The following is a 21,511-nucleotide window of genomic DNA, read 5'->3' as shown; positions in this document are numbered from 1 at the left end:
CAGAAGAAAATTACACAGCTTTTCTCTGTATTACCCTTTCCTGAGGGACCCAACTTACCCATTCACTCCTCCTATGATCTGTTGTAACCATCTCTCAGCACCTGTGTGGAGCTGTGGACCTGCATGTGGTCTTGGAACGGGCACTGAGAGGAGGAACACCTCCAACAGTCAAGGAGAGGTACTCACAAAGGCTACCCTTCCAGGGTGGCTACAACTGGACCTTACTTGGATAGCAACACAAAAAATAACTTTTCTCAACCCCCCCCAAAATATAATTCCTTGAGTTACGTTGGGTTTAAAGTGCAGCACAATCACAATGCAGGGACCTGAAAGTATTTCCAATGTTTTTCCTTTTTCCCCTGTAGGGAATTTGTATGTGCACAGGAGAACAACTGCAACCTACGTTAAAAACCTCCTGGACAGTCTCTCTCATTTAAGTCCATCAAGGTACCTTTCTTTAATTCTTTCAATGTATGCAAGAAAATTATGGTGGGTTGACACCAGCCAGCAGCTAAGCTGCACCACTCGGGTGCTCATTCACTCCCCCCGGCATCAGGAGAGAGAACAGTAAAAGCAAAAGCAAAAAAACTTGTGGGTTGAGATAAACTCAGTTTAATAAGTGAAGGAAAGAAGAAGAAGAAAAAAAAACCACAGTGATGCAAAGGCAGTCACTCACCACTTCCCACCTGATGTCCAGCCAGCCTCTGAGCTATGGCTACCTTCCCAGACCAACCACCTCCTCAGTTTTTATCATTGAGCATGGCATTATATATCAGGGAATATACTTTTGGCCAGCTGTCCCATCTGTGTCCCCTCCCAACTTCTTGCCCACCCCTTGCCTACTTACTGATGGGAGCAGTCTGTGAAAAAGTGAAGACCTTGACATTCTGGGTGCAAAAGCCTAAACACGGGGGTGTTATCAACACTTTTAGTCACAAATCCAAACCACAATATCTTACTTACAGTATCTGCTGTGAAGAAAACTAACTACATCTCATCCAGACCCAACACAAAAACTAATGAACAAATGCATCGCCTTAGGTTAAAAGGCAATGAAGAAAATCATCCTAGAAGGGGCACTCTTTCTTAACATCAAGTGCTATTCTAAAATGGCTGCCTTTTTTATTCCAAATCTATTTGCCACTTGGATAAGTGTAAAACTATGCAGTCAAAAATACCTATACACCCTGACTTCCTGTGAATTTAGCTCTGCTGTTTCCAGCTGAGCAAAATTATCTTTACATCATGAAAGCATATGCTTCCCCTTAATAAAGATTTAAATACAAGCCACTTCAAGTTTCTCCCTTCACTTTTGCATTAGTGCAGTAAAGGATTATCCATGCAAAATTATATGGCCAAGCTTTCTGCTGTGAGTCAGCATGGTTCTGTTGTTTTTCACGGATCAATTAACACACACTGGAGATTTTAGCCTTTGTTGTCTATAATGGCTAATTTGCCTGTTACAGGGAACTGAGAGCCATCTGTGTACATGCCATAAGGACACACCGGTGAAATGGAGACTGTAAACCGACAGAACATGACCTATGGCTGTAAGAAATTCAAAGACAAGGTGGGATACCTTACCTTTGGAGCCTGCAGTACATCGGACACACCGTGCTTAGATGCTGCAAAAACAGGTTTTGGTGCAAGTGTTGTTGGCTTTTTGGGAGGCCTGGGTGGTGGATGAAGGGTTTGGTTTTCGTATCTTCGCACCATATAGTATTGCTCTTCGCTGACCTCTTCCACTGTTGTCTTAGTTGCAGGAGGTACAACTGTCTGGACATCTTTGCTGAGCAAATGGACTGACATATTTAAACGAAATACAGGAATCTCCCAGCTCTCCACTGGGCTGGTGGTGCTACTGATCAGCAAATAAGAGTCTGTGATTTCTTCTTCAAACTGCAGACCAGGCACAGCAGCCAAGACATCTTCCTCAACAGAAAGGTCCCTCACGGACACTTTGACATTAAAAGGCAAACGAAATTTTTTGCAGACCTCAGAAAGTTGATACTGTTTCTTGTCATGAATCACTTCCACAAAGCCACCTTCCATGTACATAGGGAGGAGCACTTTCTTATATGTATCGCTTAGTATCTGTTCACAAGCTAAAACATCTATGAATTTCTTTCTTCCCTCATACAGGACTTCACGAGTCTGGCATTGCTGAACTAGAAACTGATCTCCAACCGAAACAGAAAAGAGCTCTTTATGAGGGGAATCAAAGGCTTTAGTTGCTACAACGTGAAGCTGTTCCTTTTCACTTCTTGCTATCTCTAAGTCATAGGCAGTTGGAAACTCCCGAGGTCTTCTCTTGAACTTTCCTTTGTAGCTCATAGGGATTAAAAAATGTCTTTTGGGGGAATCACTTCTGATTTCAGAGGCTAGGACTCTTGTTGCCTGGGACTTTTTGTAGATGATGATCTCTTTTCCTGTATGCAAGAAGTTATAAGGTTTTTGGCTTCCTGAAGGCCCTTCCATTATCTCAGCAACCATAGGAAATTCCTTGCTTGTTCTCTCAAATACATCTTCCAAAGACAGCGGCTGAAGGAAAGAGCTTATATCATAACAGTCTGTTATATCCTTGACCTCGATATCTAGATCTGAGAGGATATGAACTATGTCCTTTCGAACTGAAAAAAAAAAATACATTGATTTTTGTTTTCAAACTGACATTGGAATAAAAAATATACATGTCCAGATACTAAAAGTACCTTCACTGAGGTCAGCACCTCTATATGTTAACATCACAGTTATTAGGGCCAGTCAAAATCTAACTGTTGTAATTTGAGAAATGTGACTATCAGATATGCAGGAGACCTCACAAAGGAAGAGAGAAACAAGCGAAGATGAGAATGAAGTGTTCAAGTGAACAAAATTTCAAGAAAAAGGAAAGAGAAAAAAATCTGGTTTACTATCTTTTTCACAGCACCTCCCAGTTTAATCAGCTGTTTATCTTAAACTCTTTTTCTTGAGTACAAGATGAATTTCTCTTGTTTTATTTTATATCCACTTATGTTTTCTCCAAAGAAATAGGTGGGGGAACATTTTTGATGAATAAATAGCATTTGAACCCATTAACACATATTGTTGCTGTAGCCACCCCGGGAGAAATAAGATATTTTTATATTTATACGAATAATTAAAACATCTATAATTATAAGAAAGTAATATCACTTTGAAAAAAAAGGTAAAACCCTTGTATAACAAAGTCTAAGTTTTATTGTTAATGAATGAAGAAATTTCTTCTACAGAGCTCCTTTGTGGAACTCTTGCTTTTTTTTTTTTTGCAGCATGTGGTTTTTATTCACTACCAGAACTGAAGCCATTGCGTTTAACAGTCTGACAGGGAACAACTACTCTTTTATTACAACTGAACTTGCAACTTTTGGATGCAAAACTTCCAAGCACAAAGCTGACTATGCAATTAAGGCTTGTTTAAAGATTTGGCTCCAGATCAGTGACACCACAGATCACTGACCAGGGCAGTAAAATTTAACAAGCAAATAATATTTAATGACTCTCTTCAATAAGACTTATTCTGCAAACACCTGCACACAAGGATAATATACCCTGGATTCACACTTTCTTGTAGCAGGACAATACCAATATTTTATACTTAAAAGTCAGTATCAGATATATTTTATATGCTGGGGTCTTGATTTGGGATCAATGGACAATGGAAATCATTTGGACAATGATTTGGGATCTGTTTATTCCAAATTTACTTTTATGACATTGTCACCTTCAGGTGACAAACAACCTAAGCACCACAAGGGAAAGTCAATGAAGGAAGAATGACTAGTGAAAATGGAATTTTTCTATGAGCATTTGCAGGAATTCCACACACCTAATTTGTTCATTATTAAGAATGAGAAGTATAGAGAATTCCTGTAATCTTTTATCCCTCTTACCAGGAATTTTCTTTATTGAATTGTGGATAGCATTTCTCGTACTTCATCTTGTGTCTATTTATAGTTCTTCTAAAAGTGGTGAAAATCCATTTTTCGTGGTCCACAACAAAGTAGTTAATTATGTACCATGAAGTCCACTTTTCAAGTTTGTATTAAATAGTTATTTAGGGTTTATTTAATGCTTCTTAGATGTTGAGCACACGATGAAACATAAATGGGGGTGAAATAAAATCAACAAACGCAACTCTCACAGGAATATCTGACTGGAAGACAAGTGAATGCCAAACATTTCTGAATCTTCTGAAATAAATGTTCTTAGAAACATTACGTTTTTATTGATTCTGCACATACGTATCTAAGTGGGTATAGGAATACCCCCAAGCAAATCCAGCTTCAGAGATGGACTAGGCTTCTGAATCTAGTTAGAGTTGTAGAAAGTATTTTATCTCATGGAGATATACTTTCCAAACTCACACATTAAATCACATACCAAGCACAGCTGACTGTCTCATGATGAGCATTCAATAGCTACAGTATATTGTGCTAACATTTTCTGCACACTTTTATTTCTTTCTCCTTTATCCATTTACTTACATAATTCATCAGAGAAAGCTCAACCGTGAAAAGATTTCTGTCTTAACATCCTCGTGAATAACATATTTCTTTTAGGATTTCATTTCCATGGAGCTCACTGGTTTGCTTCTAGTAAACGTACCAGGCAGCAAAACCTTCCCAAAAGCTAAGCTCCTATCCTGCAAACTTTAACAGAATGGGTGTATCACGAAGTCAAACTGCAGCAAGTTTCCATCTACTGCCAGGGCTGTCCTCAAGCAAGGTCAAACATTTTAGCTTAAGCTGGTTTTTTGCTTAGGTAGGTGTCTCACCTCAGAGCGGGTACGCTATGCATGCACAAATGGGTCGTTACTGCAGCTTGGGTATTCAAGTCACCATCACTCAAGAACATTTCACTGTCTGCTTATACCCTTGCACACCTTCTAATTTTATTCCCGTAACTAATTTCACTAACAAGTTTAAAGTAACAAGGACATTGGTAAAACATAACCCAGCACTTTCAAAATGCTGGTGGAACAAGAAGAACAGTGATAATGTGCCATGGACAAGACTTTTTTTTCTTAATTATTACACAAAATCACAGCTTTTAAACATACTGGTTTTCTAATGTCTTCTTATTTCCTAAAACCTAAAGTTTTCAGAAATTGTCTATGTGTCTTTTCTGTTTATATTCTATTGATATTTGTTTCTGCAATAGAGTAAAATAAAATGTGGTTTTGCTTCCTGTAGCATCTTTATTCTGAAAAATAAACGGTAGCTGAGTGTGTTACAACATGTATGTGTATATTCTTTCTCTGATTCCTAGCCATAGCCATAAATGATCAAGTAGCTTCTCCATGGCCAAAGTCTGAGTAACAAAAAAAGAAAATTTGAGAACCGAAAAGAATTCCTAAGCTTCACTTTTTCACTATGCAATGTATTTTCTTTGCAGTGATGATTTAACTGTAGTGATCAATAAAGTGGCAACAGAAAGAAATGAAAGGTAAATATCTGAAATAATTGTTGATAAAGGAATAAAAAAGACAATATTATTTTTATCTTTCTTCAGCTTGAAACCAGCATCAGTGGAAAACATGGGTCAGGAATTCTTGACCAAACTGAATCCTTCCTGCTTATTTGAAGCTATTTTTTTCTGTACTTCATGGTATTTTGCTATACCAAGATAAACAGAACATTGACTTTGATTCCTACTTACACTTCATTACTGCCTGCACTTCATAGACAGGCGTGAGAACCAAGCAGCCATCAAAATTCTCAGGAAGTGGATTAGAGGAGTCCCACGTATTTAAAGTATTGGAAAGTTTGACAATGCGGTTTCTGCACTTAGGGATTTTCCATTCTGCAATCTCTTTTAGGGTGTATATCTGGTCATCTTCACACTCGTAGAATTTGCCTTCTTGTGAAAGGGGCAAAGTAAAGGAATGAGACTGGTTATTTCTGACCACGCCACAGTTCACAGCCATTGTTCCGTTAACCTCTTCCACTGAGTTGAAGGTGATCTGCTCGCCATGTTTGATAGTGAGGTTTGCCAATTTTATATCCTCAGGGCTGTAGAAACACGGATGGCCAAATCTTGTTGGCCCAATCGAGACTTTTCTTGTAATTTCTTCAATGCTGAAGTATGGAGTTTTATCTGCCACAACCTTATAAAGACCTAAGAACAGAAAACTTGCATTATAAAAAGGGAAATAGATAAAGGAAGCCATGCCAAATCTTAGACTGTAAATGCAATAAAATGGGGAGCAAAGCACATCAAACAATTAATAGATGATAGTTTGACTGCTATAAATGTGATTCTATAAAGATAATATCAACTACATGATACAAATCATAGGTGGCCCGAATCAGTCCTTTCTACTCTGCAGCTGATTTCTGACATCGAACATATTTACGTCCATAGTAAAAAGAGAAAAAATATTTCTTTGCTACAGAAAAAAAAGGAAAAGTATTTTAAATTCTTGTGTGTCTTCTCAGGAAATCAATCTTTAATAAAAAATTGCAGACATGGTAAGAGGAACGATAATGTGATCAGTGAAATGCAGGATAAAGTTTCTGGCTGAATATTGTACTATGTATCCTTCCACACACAGACTGGGGATTCCTAGATCAAATATGTTTAAAGACATACCAAAAATGAGAAAGTAGCACCAACAGATATGACTGAGCAAAGGAAATTGATTTTAGCAACTCTGACAGCCCAGACCACCAGATGGAGTAACTCAAACTTTGGGTGTTGTAGCACTGTGGTCATCTCAAGGCAATTAAAATGCTGAAAATCTGCAAGGCAGAAGTTGCATCTGAGCTTCCTTATTCCCTAGGGACATTATTATTTCATGTTAATCATGCCCCTTGGAGATGTCTCATTAGGAGTCCACATCGCAAGAATAATGTATACATTTCTACATTTGCATGAGTGTTTGTATAGAGAAAGCCAATGGTTTTGAGGACCAAACAGTGCGGTTTAGCTGAACTGTGTGATTCAGTTGTCTTCTTCCCCAGGCACTACAGCATGAATGCTGCCTCGTGGAATTACATTGCAGCTTCCTGTGACAGGCATCGGCCAAGGCTTTCTTCCAAGTGAATATAACTCAACATAGAGGTTATTCCTGTGCCAAGTATGCAAGCCAGGGGACCCACGCAATTTAATTGGCAGCTACACCAACACTGGCAAAGCAGACAAGTTCTTTGGGAGATACAGTGCCTTTTCTTCTTCCTTCCCCCAAAGCCAACTAGCAGAAATCTTATGGCTCCACTGCTCCACACTTTTGCTTCCTCTGGACTGCACAAAGAGCACTGCATTTTTGTGGTCCCTTAGCAAGGGATGGGCACTCAAGGATTGCTACTTGCCACCACCAGAGACTTTCACGGAAGCTCCACATCTCAAGAGTTGTTTCTGTCATGTCTACAAAGGTTTAAGTGTCCCATCCACCCGCCCCCAGCTGTCTAGTGTGGAAACTGGGTCCACACTGGCTATGACCCTTCTTGTGGGAACCAGAGCATGAGAAAAGGTCAGGATGCACCAGCAGATACCTGGGTCTCATCAAGGCATGCTGGCAGAACACAGTTCCTGGTGGATGTTGGGAAGACACTCCCTTCTCTAGACCTCCTCTGATAGTGGGACTGTTTAACAAATTAAGTCGGGGGATTGCTTCAGTTAAAAATAACGTCCAAATTTCTTTTCTCCCACACCTTTTCCCTTACTGAGTTTCACCCACTTACCACAATCAACAGTACTGAGGGGTCTGCATGGAATCAGGGACTCCCTAAAATTGTATTCTTTAAAAAGGATATATCAAAGAAGGATATATCAAACTATTCCCTCCACCCCAACAGCCTCTTTTTTTTTTTTTCCCCCCACAGAATTGCTGGGATTCTTGTTTCACTGTAACAGAAACTGCTATTTTCACTTCATAGTTTTAGCACCCTTCTTGTTAAAGATGTTATTAAGATGCTATCTGTTGAGTAGATTTTAATTAATTTTATCACAAGATTGGGCATGTTTGGTTCGAGCTATCATGAGACCACTAGGAACTGTGTGAACAGCTCTGAGGGCTTGTCAGCAGCCTAAACAGTAATAGCCTATTTGATATACTCAGAAATAATCACTAGTTGTTCCTGTGTAACTGCTTTCTGCAATTCTGTGCCTTCACAGTTGTCTGTACAACAGGTATATCTTCCTGTGTGAAATTAGGATCCTTGTGCAAATACATCCTCTAAGTATATATCCTCACTGCAGCACTACAGGAAAGCCTCCAGGCTTTTTTGCCAGGCTGCAAGAATACACATCCATGAACGTAGCTGCACACGTACAAAATTCAACTTCTACACACAGTTCATTCTCACGAATATTTTTAGTGTTTCTCACAGCCATTTCTAACAGTTACTAACAAGCAAGTTAGCCACCCCAGTCCTAATCAGTACTGGATCTGTCAGTAAGGATCAAGACAAGCTGGTTCATCAGCATTTAGAAAATATCACAGTGACAAGGCACCAATCACAAACTGAAACTGTGGAAAAGACAGCATCCCCCAAACAGTGTTCAAGTGTCATGCTTTGCAAGCACAAGATGGGCATCATCTCCTGGCTGTGCTGGGAGAAAGCAAATAGGAATATTCTTCATTTAAAATGTATTCAAAGTACATATGATGTATCCCAAAGGCAGTAACTATGTTTACTCATCTGTGATACAGGAGCATGCATATTGTCCCCATAAAACCTCCCAAATTGCATTAAAAATCCTCCATAATAAACTACGTTAAAAAACCATTCTGTGTTGAAAATATTTGCCAGTGTACAGACATGAGAAACATTCTTCTCCTCTATGAGTTACACAGAAGACTCAGGTGCTACTGGTTTTGCTGGGACTTTGGAGCTATTTGGAAACCAGCTGTTTCAGCAACCAACTGGTGAGCATCCTGGGATGGAAAGCAGGTTTCCTATAGAAGCATAATTACCAGATCTCAAAGAAAACCATAGAACTGATTATCCCCTTGGGCCCAGGCAGACTGACTTTGTCAGGGTTGGGAGAAGAAAAATCTTCACCTTCCTTTCTGCCAGTTTTCTTAATATCAGTAACAGAGTGCTTGCACAGGCAACTAAAGAGCCATGTGGCCTTGCATACCCAGCTTCTGTATTGATGACACCCATGAAGCTGAGGCACCTAATAGCCACCTGTTTATGCTTATGAGTATGCAAAGTTCCATATGTTTCTCTCTCTATAGGAAAGATGTGAATATATAAAAAGTTATTTTGGTGTGATGGGTGAAAGGCACTGTGGTTCCCAAGTGCCATAATCTGTCATGGTATCTTCTCTTTGATATGATATGTATTTAAAAACAAACAAAAACCCCAAACAAAACCAAAAACAACCAACCAAAAAAAACCCAAACAAAACCACAAAACCAAACACCATTATCTGGAACCATTCAGAACCTTACTTAAATCGTTATGAATCAAATTACAAGACCAAATGCTTTCCAGACCTAAGATAGCGAGGAAATCTCCAGAGTAGCAGACATATGGTACATTTGAGATGCTAAAGTTTGGACATTTTGAGGTCAAACAAAAATATTTTTTCTACTTTTTCATAAATCATAAAATGATTGAATCAAATTCACTTTCCTAAGACAACTTGGTGGACTGTTGGGGGGAAAGACAGATGGAAATAGCAAACCTGTAAAAAAGTCTAGCTGGTTTATGAAAGCTGGCATTTTTGCTCCTATAGATCTACTTTCTAAATGTAATTTGGTCTTTGACCAAAGTGCACTGATGCCCAATAATTTTGGGGAAAATTACAGATAGAGACAAGAATAACTACACATACATAACTACTACAGAAATATATAAGCATTGACACACTACATGAATCCCCTGCACTTCGTGGCATTTTGGTCACTGCCTAGCCATAATATGATAATTAGTAATCCCCAAACCTAATCAACCCATCATTTTCAAGAGAAATTTTAGCCACCGACGTATGCACTGGGAGAGAGGGAATGGGAATCTGAAAAAATTATTTTCACTGGTATGGTAGAGAAACTATAGCCCAAGGCATCCCCATTTAGTCCTGTGGGAAAGCATGTTGTGATAGAAGGATGTTTTTAGCACCTTTTTACAGAACAATATATGCAACTCTCTTTACTGTTTATAGAGTGATAAAGTGCGCCTCCCTGTAGCTTTATAGACTTCCCATTTTCAGTCTTAATTACAGTCCTGAAGGAAAGGACTATCCTTTTTAGTCTCTCTTTTTCTTTCTTTCCCCACAGAAAAGTGAGAAAACTGGTCGTTAAGTTTACCTTGTAGCTCAGCAAGTAGCCTTCAAGGGGGAGGGGGGAGAAAAAAGGCAGAAATACCTTCTGTCCCAGACTAGCAGTTTCTGTTCCCCATGGTAATGCAGAAGACTGGGAAGAGCTCAGTTCCCAACTTCTCTGGATCTGACTTGATAGATATTCCTTTTTTCCCTCACCTCCACCACCCGCTCTGCTACTTCTTTTGCTCCAGCATCCTCCTCTCTCCATTCTGCCCTAAAGGCTGTCTCTCCTATCTTTCCCTCTCATGCTATCAAGATAAGCCTTTTAGTATCTAACCCCTGTTCTTCCACGCATGTGCTGTGTGGCCACAGACAAGTTTCCTTGTCCTGTGACTGTCAGAGGCTGAGAGCTCGGGGGTACAGTTGTGTTCAGCTGCATGTCTGTCAAACTTTGTAAGAATGAGCAACAGCAACTGCCAGGGACCTCCTGAGAACAGGCACAGCCCAGCAATATTTTTGCAGAAGAAGGAATATAACAGAACAAAATGACATAATTTGTACTGGCACACAGTTCAGGTGTTGTGCAAATTACCTGTCTCTGCTAACTTGTTAGTAGTGAAAATTGAGTTCAAAATGCTGTTAGATGGAAGTGTCTAGAGTAACAGCAGACCACTTCTTTATTTTACCCAGTGTATGAGCATAGAAAGAATAGTCTGGCCCTCTGAGGCATGAAAAAGAGCAAATTAGAATGAGGATAAAATGAAATAACACAGATAGTGAACTTGCGTTTGCAGCAGTTTCTCTAAAGCAAAGGGCAGATTAGGCCTTTATCAACGATCTGATTTGCCAGAGCAGAAAAAAGGAATTCTGTAGACTGCAAATGCGTTCAGAAAGACGAAGAGTAAGGCTCGTTTAAAGCCAATGAGCCCAGTTCTTCACTCCCAGAGACGCTACCCCCAGGGTAACCTAAATAGAAGCGTTGCTTATTTATGACAACATGCACACAGTGAAAGGATACATGAGCTCATCACATGCAAATGATAACTCACGACAGAGGAAATGGAAAATAACATCAAAGCAAAAGACTTCCTTGCATCAATACTGGCAAGAGAGCACAGTACATACAGTATAAATACAGTGCCAGGCTCCCAGAGACCTGTGGATAATTTTACTGAAGTAAGCTAATGACAGTGTGAAAAAGTTCATCCGCAGTTCAGTTCTGTGCTTTGTTCTGGCGACAGGGGCAATCCAGCAACACTCTAACACAACATTTCATTCAGAGCTTAGCAAGTGTATGCAATAAAGTGAAAAAGAATAACGTCAAGAAAAAGCAGATACTTTGCAAAGAGGAATCATTCTTCAGCTAAGAACTAAATTAGACAATTGACAGATTTACATCTTACCAAAAAGCTCATGAAGGCATAAGGGTACAGATACAGAGAGAAACAAGAGAGAGGTGCTCCCTGTTGGGCTAATAAGAAGCGTTATTATACCCTTCTTCAGTGCTGCTGTTCAGCAATACCCGTCATGTGGAGGATAATAATGATAAATTTCAGCAAAATGAACTCTGAATTTATTTTTCTAGTGAAATAACCCAGTTTTCTAGGACATTGGTTGGGAGAGTTCATAAGTATGCATGCAAATTGCAGTGATTAGATGGAATTTGAAAATGTGCTCAATAGGGCAACAACATCCAAATGCCAAGTTGTAAAATTGATCATTTGAATGCAAACAAATACAGATTCACCGGGTTCAAGCATTTGAAATCACAAGTCATTCTGTTCTAAAAAATCAGGAGATTGAATATTAATAAATGCAGGATTTCTTTTATCGCTCAGGTGTGTTGGATATTTTAGGATTCTAATGTTCAAACCCATGTGTGAATCAAGATTTAGAATATTACTTCCTATATGCATACATACTGTAGAGATAGAAGAAACTTTAATAATAGCAAAGAAGCTTGGATTTCAAGAAAAATACCAAGTATCTTGAGAGTTCACAGTACAGCAGTACTTCAATATGTCTACATAGACACAGATAATGAAAATATCTTTGACCACTACATGTGGGCCCCAATAGTGCTTGGAAACAGCATTCCAGAAAAGTCTTTTAATAAGTGGTCATACAAATGGTTCTGATTCACCAGGTAAGAAAAATATGAAAGTAAATTGAGGATCTACTGGGGAAAAGAAAATTATATAGAGGACTATTTCAGAGAGAAATTTGTATTTTGGAGATGGAAAATGAAGGCACAGGTGAAGATATTTTCCTAAGGAATTCAGATGAAATTCCCATGCACTTTTACATTTTATTTGCTTCAAGAAGTGTATCTTGTCCCCCTCTGCAGAAAAAGCACATGCCAGTTTGGGTGCTGGCATACCCTTAACCATATGTATGCATGTGCACACGTTCTCACATGCACGACAGTACATTAGAAGAATATCAATGATGTTACTAAGTCAAGCACTCGAACACCAGAAAACACCCATATTATGTTTCCCCAGGCAGCACCAATTTAACCTCCCAAGTGCTTGCAGTGCAATATAATGTTAATTAAATGTTTACATTCATTTTTTCCCACCAGATCTGTAGTCTCATTGAGAGCATTAGCTAGACTGCTGGCCAAAGCGAGCCCTGGGTGTGATCTCAGGTTCTCCAGGGCTGCTGTGTCCTTGGTTGTGCTCTGTCCCAGTGTTTCCTACCTGCAGGTGTCCTGTAACTTCTCTCCCAGACCTACCCAGGTTCCCTCCCTGGCCTGCCTCTTCGTGCTGTCTTCCAGCCCCCTCATGTCTCTCCGAGGGCCTCCGATGTGGGAAATGCTCTGCATATTATTTGTGTGGGAGTGGGGTCCTCTTCTAATGCTGGTAACCACCTCCACTGCTGCCTCCAGTCCCTGATCTTTGCACATCAGGTCTTCATCCTTCTGCCCTGCTCTGATGTCTAACCTGTTTCTATCAGTTTCCTAACATAGTCGGTGTTTTCTAGTTCCCATACATTGATACTCTCAGTCCAGTACTTCTCCTGCTGTGCTCCAAGCGCTTCTCTACTTAACACAGCCAATGGTAGAAGGATGGAGATGAAAGCAGAATTGAAAAAATGAATAAATATGACATGTGATGAACTAGGTACCCTGGGTGCAGTACTTGGCCTGCTCTCCCTAACAAGGCTACGTGAATACAGGAAGATACATTTCAAATAGCAGGTCAGTACCACACACCAAATTTCAAGTCCATGCTCCAAAATATCAATATTCTAGACACTCTCTATAGAAGAGGTGAAGTGTTTTTTAAGCAGAAAAACACATCTGTTTTCCTCTAATCTTGTTTCCAGGATTGGAGCAGACACTTCGGCCATTGGATATAAAATAAATAATTAAAATAAAAACAAAACATAACAAAGTATTCAAAATATTTTATATCCAAACCAATAAAATAAAAATACAATAATTGTAAATAAGTTATAGTCTGAGCACTCAGCAAGTATGATTTCAACTCACACAAAATTTGGCAAAGTCATAAGTAACTGAAAGGAAGATTTTTGTAATAATTCTTACACTGAGCGGAAGACCTCAAGTATGGAAAGCATTATTACCAAACATTATAACATTAATAATTTCTACTGAGGCTGGAAAAAAACCTCTAAGAGTTGAAATTTAAAAATGAGTTGACTGTGTCATGTTTCATGTGATAAAATTGTGTCCTTGACAGCTGAGTTGTAACCTCAAAAAAGTATCAGTCGAGACAGCAAATCAATACAAAAAACAAAGATGATTACTCAGGATTATAATTCCTCAAAAACATGTATTCATGAAATACTATACCAGGAAAATTTAGTGGTAATTCCACTTTGGCTGAAAACTGGCTGACTTCATTATGCTCACAGATACTTGCTATGAGCTTATTAATTTTGAAGCCAATAACTTTAATGACTTCTCCTGTTGACAGGCAGCATTCATTTCCAAACATTTCATAGATGGAACCTGAAAAGAAATACAAAAGGAAAGAAAAGTGTTATTCATCTTTTTCTCACTTTGTCAAGTATCTTTACCTCTTTGAAGGAAAGCAAAAATACTAAATATAAGTTATATAAAATAATACTTATCCTGTGATAACTAACCTAATTTTAATTTTCTTCCTTAGTGTCACAAGAAAATCCATCTTGTGACTTCAGTGATCTCTAGATCAGCTCGATGTGTATGCTGCTCTTAGATGCATGTAAGGAGAACAAGGTCTGAAGAACCTACATTTCCAAGTTATTAGACCAAAATGGATTGAAGCAGAGTGTGGGATCACCTAAGTCACCAGGAGCTGCCTTCAGAAATCAGCAGGCGGTGGAGCTTGGGCAGCATAGGAGCCCCTGCATGGTACAGGGCGTAGCACATCCCATAGGAAGCAACAGACTGAGGCAAAAGACACAAAAACACAGTACCTAGGAGATGCCTAGGGAGAGGCCAGGAGACATCAAAGCGCAACCAGTGTTTGAGCTTCTTGAAGTAACAGAAAACCTCAAGTACAAGAAATTGGAAAACTGACAGATTAACAGTGGTAATCCCTGTCCCACAGTGAAATGAGCCCACTGACTTTTTTGTCTGTGACAGTCAGAAGTCTGGGAACATGAACAAGGCAATCCAACCAGGTGATTTAGAGCTTCCTCAGCAAAACTGCGAACTGCAGCTTGCCCTGCCAAAACCAGCCTCCCTTCCTGCCGTGGTCAATCCCTGCTGTTTCAGAGGTGGAGAAGAATAAAGTAAAACTAAAAAGCCAAGTTATGCAGGAGAAGGAAAATTCTTCCTGGACCCTGCAAACAGATTACTAGAATCTTTGAGACATTGGTTTAATTAGTTACATATAAAGGCAATGCAGCAAACACATGCTGATTAAGTCTTCGTTCAGTTCAATTTGTAGACAGAATTACATTGCGCAGACAACATTAGAAATGTTGACTTTAATGCTGGCTTCCGTACCTCTGATGCTGAGCAGTTACTTCCAAGACCTTACCAAGCTCTTTCCTGAAGTGATGTGGAAGTACTCTTTCTGAAATCCCATTTCAGAATTTCATTTCCCTCGTGGTGAAAAGCCTTATTCTCATTTCCACTCCCAATGCATTGGTAAGTGCATTCATTTGCTCTGCTACCAACATTATTCTGCTACTTAAAATACTTCTTTTTTTCTCATTTCCATTTTTCCCTTCCCCAAAGAGTTTGCAAGGTTAATTTTGCCCTTCTCTGGTGACATTTCTGACAAAAATCTAGAAGAAACAAATCCTCTTTATCCCCTTTGAGAAAACAGATTTTCCTTCCCACAATCCCTCTAATAGCCCTTTCTTGTACCTTGTTCACTTTAAAGGCTTTTTTTATTTTCCCCCTTTCAACCTAGGTAACCAGAATGCTCTCAGGCAATGAGAGATATTTAAAACCTGACCTCTGGCTATATAGTAGCAATCAATAGTACATGGCCTGTACTAAAATACTGCCATTGCCTGCAGAACTCACTTGCCACAGAAAGTAACGTGCTCTACTCCACAGCTCTCCTGGCAGTTGGGAATGGGGGAAAGAATTGGTTTTTTTTTTTTTTGCCAGATGTCATGTCAGAAATGCAGCTATTAGCTGCATGATTTTCCTAATGCTCTCAAGACAAATTGCAGTCACAACCATAGCCTGGGCTAATAAGCCTTTCTTAGTGAGTCTGGAATACATTTATCAACCCTGCTGCAGCATTTGCAGATGACAAGCACTTGGCTACCACATCCTCACTGAAAGTCATTGGGAGCTCAGACTGAGCGTTAGCTGCTCTGGTTTTAGCCTAAATCCAAAGGCTCAGTAGAGCACCACAGAACTGGTTTGTGTCAGGACAGGAAGGTGAACAAGAGTAACGCTGAGCAACTAGTTAATTTTACTCTATTGTGAAGACATGTCCAGGCAAACCTGTCTGTTGCTTGTGCAATACTCTCACAATTAAGAGGGACACCAGGAAATCCCCTGCTGCTCCCCTGAAGAAGAGTCGTACTGACATACATTTTTAACTCTATGTAGAAGAATCCAGGTTAAAAAAAAATAATTAAAAAATTAAGAATCATGTGGCAGCTTCTTTTGGCAGGCTGGATGTGATGACATTGCCTGGTTTCCCTTGCTGAGAATCCTACATAGGACCAAGGGGACTGTTATCCTTAGGCTCTAAACTCCCCCAGCAAGCTACTGCCTTTCTATTGCACACCAGCATGTTGATTAGCACAGAGATGTTATGGATTATAGTGCCACACAAATATCAACCACAGACAGGTGAAAGAACATGATGTTTATGCATTCTTTCAACCAATCTGGTGCTAAACAGAAGACCAAGAGAGCTGCTGCCCTTTAATTAAAAAAGAACAATCTTGTTCTCTTATTGTAAAGATGGTGCATAGTTCTTTGCTCTCCCTTTAATCCCTGAGCAATTTAACATTGACTAACGCAGATGTCTCCACTGGATATTGCTACAGCTTCCATCAGTAGGCTGGCTGCTGGTGTAATAAACACAGGAGGAATTATCATAGCTCTCATTGCTTTAGCTGAGCTCCATAGGATATTTTCTGACAGTCAGAAAAGTGCAGGTGCAATACTTATTTCATATTAGAGAGAGGGAGAGAAAGATAAAGGAGCTGTGAAGAGGGTAATATTCCATTTGCACTGAACCACCTCACTCCTCACGTCAGACACAGTAGAGATCACTAGCAACCATGATATTATTAGATACAGGGAATCCCAGAGGACCCAGTGTGATGAGCTCTGCAGTACAGAAACATGGAAAGATGAGCAAAGAATTCCAATATTCTCACTTCTGAGCAAATATTTGCAAAACCTACTCAAAATGGGAGCTCATGGCTTCTAGGGGCTTTTTTTTCTTTTTTCTTCAGTGCAGATTTAGATCCAGCTTCTCCAGTTTGCTTCACTTGAAAATGGACCCCTAGAAACAATTTAACGTATGAAAGTAACTACACTGACTACTGGCTTTGGGCACGTTTGCTTTCACCTCTGCCAGACAACCTTTGCAAGTTTGCCCCTCAATGCTTCCAGGACCTGCTGCGCACCCACGAGTGGATAGTGCTGCTCCCGTCGAGCACAGGCACCAAGCCATGTGGGTTCAGGGACCTTGCTGGCTTTGGCTGCTTTCTGAGTCAGATGGCAGCTGGAGGAGAGCAAACGGCTCTGAAGGGAAGAATGGAGCAGTTAAGAGGCTGAACCTCTCAAAAAAATAAATTATGTGATTGAAGACAACCTAACTACTTCAGTCTATACCCATAGCAGGGTGGTGCCACCAAGAAATAAAGAGGGGAGTCACAGGAGGGACCTGTTTCTGATCATGGCTGGTTCTGAAGAATGTACCACTTCCATCAGTCTTGCTTTTCCTCAGGCACAATAGCTTAACTAGAAATTGTACTACAGAGAGTTTGACAAGTCATGCCCTCCATCACAAATAAAAAGTATAAACGGTTCTTGCAAAAAAGTGAAAACACTGATCAGTTCGTGATGGGTCCAAGGCTGAAGACCTAATCTGGCAATATCCATGGGAACAAAGTAGGTCTGTCAAACACTCAAAAATAGATGATTGGGTGACACAAAAATTAGCCTTTGACAAAGCAATCAAAATTTGCAAAACATGAGGAATGCAGATAACAACCTACACAGGTTGAACCGTGGCCTGGCACAGTGGAAGTGGCAGAGAATCTGAAATAGTACAAGAAAAGGGTAAAATACACAAGAGAAGAAAATCTGCACTCACAAAAGACAGAAAGTACCTGAGGCAGACAAGCATATGGGGTTCAAGCTGGAGACTACAAAAGCATTACATGGAGCTGCAGGCTCTGTTTGAAACATCAAGGGCCAAGATAATGCATTCAGAAAAAAGGATGGATTATAAATGCCAGTCTGCAAGACACAAAAGATTGTGCACAGAATAGACACACAGGGCTGTCACGGCACCTCAGCTCTCAGGGGCTTTCATCAGAGCAAAACATAACATTGTTGTGTAAAACAAATGGATCATTCAGCCAAAAGCACCAGTTTTAGGAAAAAGTGAGATGAAAATTAAACTTAAATAAAAAAAAAAAGGTTTTAATTAAAATTAAAAAAAAAAAAAAGAAAATCAAGGGAGCTGGTTGTCTTGCCATCAAAGACATAAACTATTACATGGGTACGTAATACACTGGCAAAGTTAATGCAGTGTAATAATACCAAGGAAAGCAAGCCCCTTCTTGAATTAAAAAAAAAGAGGAAGAAAGAGAACACATATCATTTGGCATCATCAGGAAAGGACAGGGTATTAAGCAGCTAGGAAGAATGTTTGAAGTTTTCTAGAAGAGACAAAAGCTTTTAGCGGGGAAGGAGCAGAGAGTGCCCAAGAATCCCCAAACTCATGGCCATAGGACAGTACCTTTCACCCAGAAGAGAAGTTGGATAAATTGTAAAACCAATGAGTAACAGAGGTATGCCACTTCATTTTCCATCCAAGTAGGGAAGTTAGAGACCAGCTTGCAAAGCTTATCAGTAATAGGACTTCTATATGTGAGTGCATAGACAGATGCATGTGTATATATGTACACAGATAGAGATCTACCTAGAAGACCATTTTCATGGGCAGCTTGTAGGACTTTAACGTCCTCTTCCTTTTTCAGACTCATTTGAAATAGACCAAGAGGTTGAAGGATCATGAGGGTGGAGAGGTGGGAAGGAAGATGGCTAACAGGCCGAGACTGTGATTGTAGAGGCCTCATTTTCAATGATACCAGGATTAAAAAAAAAAAAAAAAAATTAAACTCTTCCAGACATACAAGAACAGATTCATTTTTGGGTGTGCAATTGCACATACACTATCGATTGCAATTACATATTTGTCTGCAACTAGATTACCTAAGCCCTGATTTTAGCCCTTGCTTGGCAGTTTGCCTGGAATAGTACAATGAAGATTACATTCAGACAAGAAAAATGTTACCTGTGTGATTTGTCATCTAGGCATTTGCAGCAAATATTTGTGCTGATAAAGGGGAGGGAGGGAAATTGCATGGTTTTCAAAAGGGACAAAAAAATTATTTTTTCCTTTAAAAGCCACAATAATTAGCCTTAAAACACTGTGAAAATACCCACTGTGTGACAACATGAACCTGAAAGATTTTATTTCAGCTGTGTGATATTCACCCACATACACAATATATTGAAAAATGAAATTAAAATTAAATGGACCTTTTAGTACATTTACTTGTTGTTGCACAACAGTAACTGTGTTTTTCCCACTCAAGCCACAAAGAAAGTGTAAGATGTTGAAAATGTAAGTCAAGTAACCTTAAGGACTAAATCTTTTTGATTGGTGAAAGATGTAGGCAATATAATGCAAAAAAACATCTTAGCAGAACCCAGTATAAAGCAGCTTATTTACAGGGATCAAACAATACCCCTGAAGGCTGTAATTAAAGAGCTTGTTGCCTTTGAAACCACCTTTTCTGAATTGTTACTTTGTTCAATAAAAAACACATTTATATTCTTTCATAAGCTCATCTCCAGTTTGACAATCCATATTAGCAACTGCTGTGATCACATCAAAGTGACCATAACAATTAGTTCAGTATCTTTTTCCTCCATCTTTCCTAAAATGCTAAGCAGCCACACCACCATCCTCTCTATCGTGAGCCTATATTTCATTTTTTTCTCATTATAGGTATAAAAAGAGTCTTTTCGTATTAAAAACAACAATAAAAAACATAAATACAGTGAATGCCTGAGAGGGAGAATGTCATTCTTCATGTCAGGCCATAGGACAGTAACACTGAGAGACACACTTTATAAGACAAGGTAGAACAGCAAATATCTCAGTACGATTTCCTTTTTTCTCCCCAGCAGCTTACAGTCCCATTCGGTGACTGCTCTTGTAGTGAACGCTTCACTGATGCTGATGAGAAGTATGGCTCAAAATCAGTTCCATGACTTAACAGCCATAATACATCACCCGTATGTAACTCCCTTTTGTGGCACATCCCTGGGCAGTTTAGCAAGGAGGGCTGGAGAGAGCAATGCAAACCAGACAAAAGGCTTGACTGAGGTGGCACAGAGGACCATTCAGCAGGGCTGGAGCTCAAGCCCAGGCTGGCTGACTCCCAGTCTAACCATCTGTCTGCTACAGGGTGCTGCTAGGCCCTTCCAAATATCCCCCATTCTTTTTTTAACAAAGACCAAGCTTTTCTCCTAACAAAACCAAATGACTCTGCAGGCCAAACACTAGGCATTGACTCCCTAGCCCCATGAGTTTGCATCCTTGAAGGAAAAAATTCTCCCTTTCATCTCTGAGGCACCCCCTGAATTCACTGCAGCTGGCAGGCTGAGTGGTCTTTGAAAGAAGATCCAAAGAACCAGGAGCCTGGCTGCTTTGCAGGGAGATGAAAGATCTCCTGACATATTCTGAAAGAGTAGAACTTTGCTGCAATGTCCTTTTCTCCCGTGCTGTTTTCTCCACTATTATGTTGTCATCAGTTGCCCATATGGGTGCTGGCTTCCCTGATCAGAGGTGACTCTGTTTCAGGGGCTGGTGAAATGGTTCTGCATTCACGTAAAGGCATGACCCCCTGGCGCAGGCTTTCGGCCAGAATTACAACAGCCTGCTTTCCCCGACCGCATAGCTCAGCTGAAATCACAGGTTTATGAAGGTTGCTGCAGTTTCGCAAAGTAATATGAAGGACATAATGTATCTATAATTAGCATCAATGAAAAGATATCATTCTTTATGGGCATTATTTGGGAGTTAGCCAATTGTTCAGAGTTTATGCTCTTTGGCAAGAAGAGAGATCTATTTTGAAGTTGCGGGGAGGAAAGTTTTGCTCAATAACTTTAATCATATTATACTCTGATTAAGCAGTAGGGAAAAGCAAACAATTTCAGATGGTGAGAAGTCAGATGTATTTTCTTCAGTCAAATACCTACTGAGCACTGAAGAGGCTAAGCAGCATGCTGGATTTTCCCCACTAGACTCAAATAAACACCTTGTAAGGAAGACACAAGAAGGCTGAAAATCATATGCACAATGCCAGGCAAAGAAGGAAGCACGCTCCAGCTTCTCTCTCCAACCCCAAGCCGTGAGAGTGGCTGCAAATAGTATAAACATAGACCTGTGTGGTTTTATCCACCCCTTCCTTCCCCACCCGGAATGTGCACCTACTATGAGCCCAGCTCTCCCGTGCCCACTTGGTGCTCCAGAGGCCTAGGGATGGCAGTAGGCGCAGAGTGAGTTTGCGTGGAAGATCCCCTGTCAAGTGACAG

The 21,511-nt window shown here is 39.9% G+C and overlaps 1 protein-coding gene across 1 annotated transcript in view; it reads right to left on the bottom strand.

The window, feature by feature from the left end:
* Positions 1-1,584: 1,584 nt before the first annotated feature.
* Positions 1,585-21,511, bottom strand: part of THEMIS (thymocyte selection associated) — a gene marked incomplete at its 3' end in the record, with an annotated part of 28,388 nt that continues 8,461 nt past the window's right edge. Inside the window, exons 2-4 of the mRNA XM_010159534.1 lie at positions 14,054-14,212; positions 5,680-6,138; positions 1,585-2,630 (exon numbers count right to left, since the gene is read on the bottom strand). Coding sequence (XP_010157836.1) covers positions 1,585-2,630; positions 5,680-6,138; positions 14,054-14,212 — 1,664 coding nt within the window. The remainder of the gene's footprint in view (positions 2,631-5,679; positions 6,139-14,053; positions 14,213-21,511) is intronic.

Source organism: Eurypyga helias, unplaced genomic scaffold (assembly GCF_000690775.1).
Source record: "Eurypyga helias isolate BGI_N326 unplaced genomic scaffold, ASM69077v1 scaffold289, whole genome shotgun sequence".
Taxonomy (NCBI): Eukaryota; Metazoa; Chordata; class Aves; order Eurypygiformes; family Eurypygidae; genus Eurypyga; species Eurypyga helias.
The sequence above is the reverse complement of the archived record's forward strand: the minus strand, read 5'-3'. Positions and strand labels throughout refer to the sequence as shown.